Below are 13,097 nucleotides of genomic sequence, written 5' to 3' on the forward strand. Positions count from 1 at the left end.
ATTATGCACATATGTGATAATTTATGTACAGAAATTATTTGGTCATACATTTTTGTAATTCATAGTCATTCCCAACAGCCATAACAGACACAAACATTCAATGCATCACATGTGGTTCAGATACAGCTGCCTGTCATTATACACTTGGCCAGTAGGTGGTTTCGTGTGCACATGAAGCTTCGAGTAATGAACCCTTTCTGGAACCAATTGGCTGAAGTGGTTCGATGCCTCATGAGGCTTCATCTCACCATCACTAGTGCCTTGCCACAATTCTGTCTCTGAGCTCCTTGGACAGTTCCTTCGACCTCATGATTCTCATTTGCTCTGACATGCACTGTGAGCTGTAAGATCTTATATAGACAGGTGTCTAATCAAGTCCAATCAGTTTAATTAAACACAGCTGGACTCCAATGAAGGAGTAGAACCATCTCAAGGAGGATCAGAAGAAATGGACAGCATGTGAGTTAAATATGAGTGTCACAGCAAAGGCTCTGAATACTTATGACCATGTGATATTTCAGTTTTTCTTTTTTAATAAATTTGCACAAATTTCTACATTTCTGTTTTTTTCTGTCAAGATGGGGTGCTGAGTGTACATTAATGAGAAATAAAATGAACTTTTTTGATTTTAGCAAATGGCTGCAATGAAACAAAGAGTGAAAAATTTAAAGGGTCTGAATACTTTCCGTACCCACTGTATATATATACAGAAACAGTGAAGGGTTCCCCAACCTTCCAACAGTGCTGTATGAAAAGACTGTGGACTCACCAACACACCCAAGTCCCTTCCATACACAATACAAGTGGATTATCTGCTTAAACAGAGTTTAAGATTAGAACCATTATTTTTATTGGTGATTCATTTCTTAACCAAAGTTAGTCCAAAGAGTAGAAAAAAATTAAATCCAATACAGTATTTCAGCTCTTATACTCGATTCCACATGATGTTGCAGTAATGGAGGCTTGTTTACGTCCCACACTGACTGATCAGTGAACAGAGTTCAGTAATGTGTCCAGGTGTGATGGTACCAGACCTGACCGTCTCACTGGGATATTTGGGCTGCAGCAGTCCTGATGGGTGCGTCCCGGCCAGCCTTTATGCTAAGCTAAGCTAACCATGTCCTGATTCCTGCTGTGAACCATCTTACTGTCAGAAACTGGTTTCCAAAACATTCTTTTTGTGATGAACATTCCTGCACAGTGTCCAGCCAGCACATTTATTCTCATATTTTTACACAGTAGTTCTGCTTCTTGAAGATACATTTATCTGTACAATCTACAATCTTCAGGACATCCCGGGGGTCCCTGCTCCTCCTCAGCGGCAGGCGTCTACTCGGACTCTTGCAGTAAGGACAGGTAGATGTTGGACTGGAGGAATCGTGGGTAACAGTCAGTGTTCAGCAGAAAGTAGATGCGTTTCTGTGCGTGGGACAGGGAGGTGTGAGAGGGAGCTTGCAGCAGCTGGACGGTCAGATCTCTGGTCTTACTGTCCAGGTTCACCTGCAACGAGACAACACAATGATCGCACCACGCTCATTAGAAGTCGGGTGACCTGTGGTAGAACATGTATGATGAAATTCTATTTCTGTTCCAGCTGCAGCGTGTGTCTGATCGGACCAGACAGGAAGTGGAAAGTTACAGACTGTTGAGTGTCATCAGCTCTTCAGGAAGTCATGAGGAAATCACACTATGTTTACAACATTATGAAGCCTGCAGTCCTTCATGAGCCGACGTCTTGTGTGTTCAGCAGCTCCGTGCGGTCGTCACCTGGACGCAACAGGTTCAATGGTTAGACACCATCAGTCCTGGACCTGGACTCTGGTCTGAGTAGTCCTGATGGGAGATGTTTGTTTCAGCTGCCGTCTCTGTGAGACCCAGAGAAGGTGGACAGATGTCTCTGCAGGTGTGGTTCTGAACCAGCATGGAGACCACCTCCTCCTGCAGGGACACAGCAACCCTTCCGGTCTGAGGAAGACCATCATCAGGTCTTCATCAGGACCAGGATCCAGAAGACCTGCAGGCTCTATGATGGAGCTTCATCACAGGACCTGGTCTCCAGCATCACTACCTGAACCAGCTCACCCAGTACAGAGTGAAGGGACAGCAGCCAATCAGGGCTCGGCATATGTGGCCACTCCTTCAAAATGAAAGTATCCAGGTGACGACCTCATGAAGCTGTTGTCAAAGTAAAATGTGGAGAATCTAACAGTTCAAATGGAGTTTTTTGTTTCCTACATAAATCCACATGTTGATACTTTAGTTTGTTCCACACTGCAGAAAACAGTAAGAACAAGTCGGTGTGTCCAAACTGCCCATCAGGCTTTACAGGAAATGAGACAATCAGTCACTTACTCCTCCGTTGCGTTATCTGCTGCATGCTGTTTGTGCTGCTGTGGAAGAAGAAGTGTTTAAGAGAAAACAGACACAGATGTGGGGAAGGAGCTCAGAGAGGAAACTTCACTCCTCATGAACTATGGAAGGAATGCTGTGACATCAACGTGGATCCACCCACAAGAGCTGCTGAAAACACCCAGCAACAAGTCTCTTCAGTTCCTGTTTCATGAAGTAACTGATGTGTCTGTTAGTGTGTGCAGGGTCTGTACCTCCCGCGGGGCGCCGCGCTGGATGTAGGTTCTGCAGATTTCTTTGGCTCTCCGCTGCAGGCTGAAGTTGTTGGACGACTGTCGGTACTGTTCACAGGCCTGGTAGAACTGCAGGTTCTCCTCACTGAACTCAGAGCGCAGGAATGCTTCGAACACCGACACACCGGCTGGGAGAGGAGGAGGAGGACGAGGAGGAGGAGGAGGAGGAGAAGATAAGTGGGGCTCACTTCAACATTCAACGTCACATTACGCATGTTACAAAAGGAGGACACCAGACACAACATGGACACAAGCAGTCCTCAGGCCTTATAAGGACATGACAAACACACAGCTTCACTGTAGACGACGACACAAACCTGCTGACCGCACATGGACATGTCAGAGGACAGGAGGACATGGACAACATGTCCAAAGGACAGAGGAGACACAGAGACCTAAGGTCCAGAACATATGTGACACTGACATCCACCAATCAGTCTGCTTCACACAGATCACATGATCAGTCTGATGTTGACAGATGAAGTGTTCTACTTGTGTTCCAGATGTTCTACTTGTGTTCCAGATGTTCTGCTTGTGTTCCAGATGTTCTGCTTGTGTTCCAGATGTTGTACTTGTGTTCCAGATGTTGTACTTGTGTTCCAGATGTTCTGCTTGTGTTCCAGATGTTCTGCTTGTGTTCCAGATGTTGTACTTGTGTTCCAGATGTTCTACTTGTGTTCCAGATGTTGTGCTTGTGTTCCAGATGTTGTACTTGTGTTCCAGAAACATCAGTTCACTATAAGTACCAGGATGAACACTTTCCACCCTAAACGGTCGCCATCTTGGCTCCGTAGAGGAAGGGGCGGGGCCACCGACGTAAAGACATTGTAAATTAAGGTGTCTGAGGAAGCTGCAGCTGTTCCTGAACACCTCACAAAAGTGTGTGTTGTTTTTTACTGCTGCTGCTGGACAGAAGAATCAGTGTGTTTATTGAGTGTATTGAGGACCAACAGCTGTGATTTGAAACAACACGAGTCTGTTAAAACTCAAGTACAACACAGTAAGAGTCCGAACATGGAAGAGTATCTGTTAGTGTACTGAGGGAAGGACAACATCTGGAACACAGCATTGGTGTCAGTAACGTTCAGCAGCGTTGTGTAACTTTGAAAGAAGAAACATGTCCTTCCTCTTCCTGATGAAGACTCAAACCAGAAGACAGCAAAGTGCTGCAGCTGCTCAGTCCTCCAGCGGGCCTGGAACAGGTGACCGATGTCACACTCACCTGCTCCTCAGGTGATCCAACAGCTCTCCATCAGTAGATGTTGGTTAGAGACGTTACCTCCTGGTCATGCAGACCGGAGACCGTCTCCTCACTGGTTCATGTGAGGTCAGCAGACCCACCAACCGAGACCACAGAGTCTACCGGAGCAGGTAATCACACTCTGCTGCATCTTAATGTCAGAGCCTCCGACACTCAGAGGGGCTCATCTGCATCTACAGCATCAGTGGATCTGTTTACAATAAACATGATGTCATGAATCCAATGTGTCCTCTGATGCTGTTCTCTAAATGTCTCAGACTCTGAGGAGTCCACCATCACATCAACTCTGATGTGAACATCAAGGAATGTGGATCTTTAACTGAAATGGCAACAAACGTCATGTCAGGACCTTCCTCTGGACCAGAGACAGACAAAGGGACAGACAGACAGACAGAGGGAGGGAGGGACAGAGGGACAGACAGACAGATGTGTCAGATGCCACAGTTCAGAATAGAAGTCCTCTCAGTGTCTCTGACTTTGTTCTGTGATTTAAATAAAGACATTTTGAAGTTGACCTGAGGACGCAGCAGGACTCACTCTGACTGGCCAACAGGGTGTTCAGAGACTCCGCCCACTTCCCCAGCTCCTCTCCACTGATCTTCCTCTTCTTACTGGGGCCCATCTGACTCCACTGATGCATGAAGAGCAGGCGAGAGCGTCTCTCTGTGGCACTGTGGTCCAGAGGACAGACAGAGGACATTGTACCCGACGTTATTGTCTTCAGGACGCGCTGTAGCTTCACTGCAGCTCAGAGGACCTGATGTATCTGATATGAAGACTGAGGGTCTCACCTGTCTTTGAGCTCTGTGGTGGACAGGTTGGAGTTTGAAGAATGAGGACTCTGAAACAGAAATCACATCATGAACACGTCTTCCTCTTATAAAAAGCGCTTTCATTAGATTCAAAGGTCTAAAGTGAGCGATGGAGGATGAGACGGACAGACCGGGACACGTCCACTTGAGTCAACAAATCACAAATCACCTGGTCATCATCAGCAAGTACAGCTCAGTTGCCATGGAGATGGATGTGTTTGCGTGGGAGCTCTGTGATGTCATCCATCGTTATGTTTGAATTCAAATGTTAAAGTGAACTGTTGAGTGAAGTTCAGCAGCTCGTTGAAGCCGTTCACAACACGTCCCGTCTCTAAAGATGAATGAGTTCAGTAACTGCAGCTCGTCTGTTCTGCTTCACACTCGCTGCTTTCAGCCCTGAAACACAGCTCACACATCACCGTGGTGGAGCTCCGACCAGGTCTGCAGCCTGTTTACAGGTGCAGCGGAAACTACGGGTGGAGGTCCGGTTGAATGGGAGTCCATGGAGGCTTTTTGGAGCCGACCTCTAGTGGCCCTCGGTGGTATTGCAGTTTAAGACACTTCTGCATCAGAACCATTTTTCAGACCTGAAACTACGAACACTTTTCTATCCAGTCTGTGGTTTCAGTGTATTTTACACTAGTGAAAACATCATTTTGAATATTAGATGCTACTCTTACCAATAGATGCTCCTGAATCTGCTCACTGATGTTGTCCTTATGTTCCAGATGTTGTCCTTCCCTCAGTACACTAACAGATACTCTTCCATGTTCGGACTCTTACTGTATTGTACTTGAGTTTTAACAGACTCGTGTTGTTTCAAATCACGGCTGTTCTGCACTGACAGGAAATGACCTCATCATGTGAACACATCACCCCCCAACATGTCTGCAGCTTTAATTATTTTACCCAGAAATCAACGTGTTTTTGTGTCCTCAATACACTCAATAAACACACTGATTCTTCTGTCCAGCAGCAGCAGTGGAAAAGAAACACTTTGCTACTTAATTTGGAAATCCTTTACATCGGTGGCCCCGCCCCTTCCCCTACAGAGTCACCATGGCGGCCGTTCAGGGGGGAAAGTGTCCAGAGTTTCACACTTTCACACAAGGAACACAAGAACAACATCTGGACCACAGTACGAGTCCCTCCAGGTCTAATGGACCCCCTGCGGTGTTCAACCCGTCATGTAGATCAGTAAACAGCGTTCTCGACTCCTCACCTGTCCAAACAGACTCTGGAGGTGCAGCTTGGTGGCGGACAGTTTGGGTCGGTGGTGCCATTTCTGGGATATGAAGGAGGAGGAGTTGGAGGAGGATGAATGTGAGGGGGGGGGCAGGTCGTCTCTCTGGTCGGCCGGGGCCAGCTGGCTGTCGCTGTAGGCCCGGCAGCCCTCGCCGAGGACACACACTTTCAGGTGGTTCTCGTTGAGGTTCTCCACGCTCACGCTGTGCTCCCGGGCCAGCTCACCGGGTCCGGCCCGCGGCTCCTGGATTCTCGGAGTCAGGACAGCTGAACTCCTGGCCAGCGCGTCCTCCACCGAGTGAGACGTGTAGGTGCCGGACTCCTGGTTCCTCCCGTAGTCCGGTTCCTTCAGGGCCACCCTCTTCCATAGCAGGGAGTCCAGGCCCAGGAGGGAACCCTCGGAGCTGAATCTACGCATGACGGGTGGAGGAGAGGTGGGGGAGAGGTGATGAGAGGGAGAGGTGATGAGGTGATGAGAGGTGGAGGAGAGGTGATGAGAGGTGGGGGAGGAAGGTGGGACAGGCAGCGCTGTAACAGATGAAGCAGAGAAGATAGAGAATCATAAATGTGGGTCAAAGATGAGGAGCAGCTCCACCTCCTCCACCTCCACCCTCACTAACACACATGTTCCCTTTCTATTTAACTTCATAAACTGAGCAAACTAGTTTTTCAGGAGCTCTGCCACCATCAGACACAAACACAAAACCTGCAGCAGCAGATCTGATTCACCTCCTGAACCTGTAAACAAACAACCTCAGCTCTCCTTCCACCTCCTCAGGGTCTGAGGGGTTTCATCTAAAGAGGCAGCAGCTCATTGATGAACACGTCTGTCACTTCAATAAAACATCTGGACTGTTTGTTTGTTTGTTTTTTATTGTAGAAGGAGTTTTCTGTAGAAGTCAGAAGTATCAGATAAAGAGTAAATCAAATTAGTAATTTTTGGGTTTTTTTTTGTCTAACTTGTGTCCGTGTCCGTTTGACAGATACTACATGTTAGCAGTGGACGTCAGAGTGTCTCGGAGGACATTTGTTCCGGGACAAACTGCCGTCTGAAGCCCCTTAGAGCGGCCGCTCTGTGGTGTGTGTTACCTCCTGGTCCTACGGTTAGTCCGCTCGCTCCGTGGCAGACCAGGCGGGCGTCCTCCGCGTCTCACGGGAACATGTCCACGAACTGACGGCAGGTTTCAGGACCCCGACAGAAAGCGCAGTCCGACCAGATCTGTCCTGAACTCAGTGATACCTGCCGAGCTGCTCACCTGGAGGGGAGAAGATCACACCGAGGAGGGGGGAGGGGGTCAGGGGAGGAGGGGGGAGGATCACACCGAGGAGAAACAACAGGAAAAGTTTCAGCAGCTCCCCCCGTGTCACCAAGACAGCCGGAGCTCCTCCTCATGACTACGACTGCCACACCTTCACTGCTGCCACAACTAGTCCGACACACAGACACAAACACACGCATGTCTCTTGTTACTTCCCGTTGAGAATAATAATGAGTCAGTGAGAATAATAATCTGAGTCAGTGAGAATAATAATCTAAGTCAGTAATCTGAGTCAGTGAGAATAATAATCTGAATAATCTGAGTGAGAATAATAAATAATAATGAGTCAGTGAGAATAATAAGTCAGTGAGAATAATAATGAGTGAGAATAATGAGTCAGTGAGAATAATAATCTGAGTCAGTGAGAATAATAATGAATAATGAGTCAGTGAGAATAATAATCTGAGTCAGTGAGAATAATCTGAGTCAGTGAGAATAATGAGTCAGTGAGAATAATAATGAGTCAGTGAGAGAATAATGAGTCAGTGAGAATAATAATCTGAGTCAGTGAGAATAATAATCTGAGTCAGTGAGAATAATAATCTGAGTGAGAATAATGAGTCAGTGAGAATAATAATCCGAGTGAGAATAATGAGTCAGTGAGAATAATAATCTGAGTCAGTGAGAATAATAATCTGAGTCAGTGAGAATAATAATCTGAGTGAGAATAATGAGTCAGTGAGAATAATAATCTGAGTCAGAATAATAATGTGAGTGAGAATAATGAGTCAGTGAGAATAATGAGTCAGTGAGAATAATAGTCAGTGAGAATAATAATCTGAGTCAGTGAGAATAATAATAATAATGAGTCAGTGAGAATAATGAGTCAGTGAGAATAATAATGAGTCAGTGAGAATAATAATCTGAGTGAGAATAATGAGTCAGTGAGAATAATAATCTGAGTCAGTGAGAATAATAATCTGAGTCAGTGAGAATAATAATCTGAGTCAGTGAGAATAATAATCTGAGTCAGTGAGAATAATAATCTGAGTCAGTGAGAATAATAATCTGAGTGAGAATAATGAGTCAGTGAGAATAATAATCTGAGTCAGTGAGAATAATAATCTGAGTGAGAATGAGTCAGTGAGAATAATAATCCGAGTGAGAATAATGAGTCAGTGAGAATAATAATCTGAGTCAGTAATCTGAGTCAGTGAGAATAATAATCTGAGTCAGTGAGAATAATAATCCGAGTGAGAATAATGAGTCAGTGAGAATAATAATCTGAGTCAGTGAGAATAATAATAATAATCTGAGTCAGTGAGAATAATAATCTGAGTCAGTAATCTGAGTCAGTGAGAATAATAATCTGAGTGAGAATAATGAGTCAGTGAGAATAATAATCTGAGTCAGTGAGAATAATAATCTGAGTCAGTAATCTGAGTCAGTGAGAATAATAATCTGAGTCAGTGAGAATAATAATCTGAGTGAGAATAATGAGTCAGTGAGAATAATAATCTGAGTCAGTGAGAATAATAATCTGAGTCAGTGAGAATAATAATGAGTCAGTGAGAATAATAATCTGAGTCAGTGAGAATAATCAGTGAGAATAATAATCCGAGTGAGAATAATGAGTCAGTGAGAATAATAATCTGAGTCAGTGAGAATAATAATCTGAGTCAGTGAGAATAATAATCTGAGTCAGTGAGAATAATAATCTGAGTGAGAATAATGAGTCAGTGAGAATAATAATCTGAGTCAGTGAGAATAATAATCTGAGTCAGTGAGAATAATAATCTGAGTGAGTAATCTGAGTCAGTGAGAATAATAATCTGAGTGAGAATAATGAGTCAGTGAGAATAATAAATGAGAATAAAGTCAGTGAGAATAATAATCTGAGAGTGAGAATAATAATCAGTGAGAATAATAATCTGAGTGAGAATAATGAGTCAGTGAGAATAATAATCTGAGTCAGTGAGAATAATAATCTGAGTGAGTAATCTGAGTCAGTGAGAATAATAATCTGAGTGAGAATAATGAGTCAGTGAGAATAATAATCTGAGTCAGTGAGAATAATGAGTGAGTGAGAATAATGTCAGTGAGAATAATAATCTGAGTAATAATCTGAGTCAGTGAGAATAATAATGAGTCTGAGTCAGTGAGAATAATAATAATAATAATGAGTCAGTGAGAATAATGAGTCAGTGAGAATAATAATCTGAGTCAGTGAGAATAATAATCTGAGTCAGTGAGAATAATAATCTGAGTCAGTGAGAATAATAATCTGAGTGAGAATAATGAGTCAGTGAGAATAATAATCTGAGTGAGAATAATGAGTCAGTGAGAATAATAATCTGAGTCAGTGAGAATAATAATCTGAGTCAGTGAGAATAATAATGAGTCAGTGAGAATAATAATCTGAGTCAGTGAGAATAATAATCTGAGTGAGAATAATGAGTCAGTGAGAATAATAATCTGAGTCAGTGAGAATAATAATCTGAGTGAGAATAATGAGTCAGTGAGAATAATAATCCGAGTGAGAATAATGAGTCAGTGAGAATAATAATCTGAGTCAGTGAGAATAATAATCAGTGAGAGAATAATAATGAGTCAGAATAATAATCTGAATAATAATCTGAGTCAGTGAGAATAATAATCTGAGTCAGTAATCTGAGTCAGTGAGAATAATAATCTGAGTCAGTGAGAATAATAATCTGAGTCAGTAATCTGAGTCAGTGAGAATAATAATCTGAGTCAGTGAGAATAATAATCTGAGTGAGAATAATGAGTCAGTGAGAATAATAATCTGAGTCAGTGAGAATAATGAGTCAGTGAGAATAATAATCTGAGTCAGTGAGAATAATAATCCGAGTGAGAATAATGAGTCAGTGAGAATAATGAATCAGAGTGATAATAATCTGAGTCAGTGAGAATAATAATCTGAGTCAGTGAGAATAATAAGTGAGAAGAATAATCTGAGTCAGTGAGAATAATAATGAGTCAGTGAGAATAATAATCTGAGTGAGAATAATAGTCAGTGAGAATAATAATCAGTGAGAATAATAATCTGAGTCAGTGAGAATAATAATATGAGTCAGTGAGAATAATAATCTGAGTCAGTGAGAATAATAATCTGAGTCAGTAATCTGAGTCAGTGAGAATAATAATCTGAGTGAGAATAATGAGTCAGTGAGAATAATAATCTGAGTCAGAATAATGAGTCAGTGAGAATAATAATCTGAGTCAGTGAGAATAATAAGTCAGTGAGAATAATAATCTGAGTGAGAATAATGAGTCAGTGAGAATAATAATCCGAGTGAGAATAATGAGTCAGTGAGAATAATAATCTGAGTCAGTGAGAATAATAATCTGAGTGAGAATAATGAGTCAGTGAGAATAATAATCTGAGTCAGTGAGAATAATAATCTGAGTCAGTAATCTGAGTCAGTGAGAATAATAATCTGAGTGAGAATAATGAGTCAGTGAGAATAATAATCTGAGTCAGTGAGAATAATAATCTGAGTCAGTGAGAATAATAATCTGAGTGAGAATAATGAGTCAGTGAGAATAATAATCTGAGTCAGTGAGAATAATAATCTGAGTGAGAATAATGAGTCAGTGAGAATAATAATCTGAGTCAGTGAGAATAATAATCTGAGTCAGTGAGAATAATAATCTGAGTGAGAATAATGAGTCAGTGAGAATAATAATCTGAGTGAGAATAATGAGTCAGTGAGAATAATAATCTGAGTCAGTGAGAATAATAATCTGAGTGAGAATAATGAGTCAGTGAGAATAATAATCCGAGTGAGAATAATGAGTCAGTGAGAATAATAATCTTATACTGTACACGTATATATATATATATATATATATATATATATATATATATATATTTATTGGTTTATTGGTTTATATATAATATATATAGATATTTAATGTACTGTATATATACTGTATGTACTGTGCATTTTATATTTTATATTTATATTTTTTATTTTATTGCTTTTCTATTATATTATTCTATTCTATTATTATTTTATTCTATTGTTTCTATTATTGCTCCTGTATGTATGCTGTTGTGGCGAAAAAATGTCCCCTCGGGGATTAATAAAGTATATACCTACCCATACCTACCTACCTACCTACCATATATATATATATATATATATACACATATACATACATATATATATATATACACACACATATATATATATATATATATATATATATTCATATTATATTTATATTTCTCTAGTTTTATCTTCTCTTCACTGGCTTCCTGTGAAATCAAGAATATAATTTAAAATTCTCTTGCTGACTTACAAAGCTCTACATGACCAGGCTCCATCATATCTTAGAGATCTTATAGAACCATATAATCCTAGCAGAGCACTTCTCTCTCAGTACGCTGGTCTACTTGTGGTTCCTAGAGTTTCCAGAAGTAGAATGGGAGGCGGAGCTTCAGTTTTCAGGCTCCTCCCCTGTGGAACCAGCTCCCAGTTTGTGTTGGAGGGGCAGAAACCCTCTCTAGCTTTAAGATTAGACTCAAAACGTTCCTTTGTGATAAAGCCTATAGTTAGGGCTGGCTCAGGTAGACCTGAACCAACCCTTAGTTATGCTGTTATAGGCCGAGGCTGCTGGAGGACCTCGTTACATGCTGAGCTTCTTTTCTTTCCTCCTACTCTTTAACTGACTCATACCTCACCATCTTTTTCTCTCATAGTTTCTTCTGATCGTCTGTTGTCTCCATTCAGTTCCTTCACTTGCGTAGTTTCTGTTCTTTCTTTTCCAGATGTCCCGTCATGGAGCTGCATGTCTCTGCTCTGTGATTGTCGTCTCCACCAACAGTTCTTCTCTTGTATCTCTATTCTGTCCTTTTCTCTCTCTGCTCTCCTCTCACCCCAACCGGTCGAGGCAGATGTTCTCCATCTCTGAGTCTGGTTCTGTCGGAGGTTTCTTCCTGTTCAGAGGGAGTTTTTCTTCCCTCTGTTGGAGGTTTTTCTCCCTTAAAGAGGAGGTTTTTTTCCCTCCTGGCTTATGTGGGAATTGTTGAATTGTTGGGTTTCTCTGTATAATATTGTAAAGTCTTGTTGTGAGGACTTTAATGTGTTAAGTGCCATGAAATAACCTGTGTTGTGATTTGGCGCTATACAAATAAAGTTGAATTGAATTAATATATACAGTACATACATTCATATATATACACACATACATATATATACATACATAGATATACATATTATATATATATATATAAAATATATATTTATATATGTATATAATATATACATGTATATAAATATATATATCTATAAATTTATATATTTATATTTTTAAATATATATATATAAACATATATAAATATATATATATATATATATATATATGTGTGTGTATATAGACATACTGACTGTTGGACAGTCTCTGTTCACCTCCCAGAGGCTCCTCGGCCTCACTAGTTAACTTGGAAGTGCCTTTACTCGGTGGAATAAACAGAGCCTCCATTTTACTTTTCTTTACAGTGTTCTTATGACAACACATTAATGTCATCAACTAGTTAGTGCACACTCATCATTTTCTCTTTGTATTGTGCAGTATATATAGACATCTCTGTCCGTGTTTCTGAGCATCTCACCTGACAGAGCGCCCATTTACTGCTCCTCTATCTTTTATTATAAGCTTCTATTATAAGGTTTAAGAGGTTCACAACATTTGTCTTCATAACTGCCTGAGTTCAGCAAACTGAAAGACAGACTATTTTCTAACCACAGAAGACACAGCGAGAGGAGGAACGCTGCCCTTCATCTGATTTTTATGAAAATAATGAACCTAATTATCCTCGACATGAATACAGTAGACTACACAGACTTCA

At 41.3% G+C, this 13,097-nt stretch overlaps 1 protein-coding gene across 1 annotated transcript; it reads right to left on the reverse strand.

The window, feature by feature from the left end:
* Positions 1 to 524: 524 nt before the first annotated feature.
* On the reverse strand, positions 525 to 7,357 carry LOC138634069 (regulator of G-protein signaling 8). Its single transcript, XM_069720676.1, has 6 exons — positions 7,050 to 7,357; positions 5,938 to 6,488; positions 4,695 to 4,744; positions 4,441 to 4,574; positions 2,604 to 2,770; positions 525 to 1,500 (listed from the first exon to the last, which is right to left on the reverse strand). The coding sequence occupies exons 2-6, from the start codon at positions 6,376 to 6,378 to the stop codon at positions 1,330 to 1,332; spliced, it is 963 nt and encodes a 320-aa protein (XP_069576777.1). The 5' UTR covers positions 6,379 to 6,488; positions 7,050 to 7,357; the 3' UTR covers positions 525 to 1,329.
* Between the last annotated feature and the right edge of the window lie 5,740 nt (positions 7,358 to 13,097).

Source organism: Brachyistius frenatus, unplaced genomic scaffold (genome assembly GCF_029030835.1).
Source record: "Brachyistius frenatus isolate BFR_SWC_R1_liver_20210118 unplaced genomic scaffold, ASM2903083v1 Contig_245, whole genome shotgun sequence".
NCBI lineage: Eukaryota > Metazoa > Chordata > Actinopteri > Embiotocidae > Brachyistius > Brachyistius frenatus.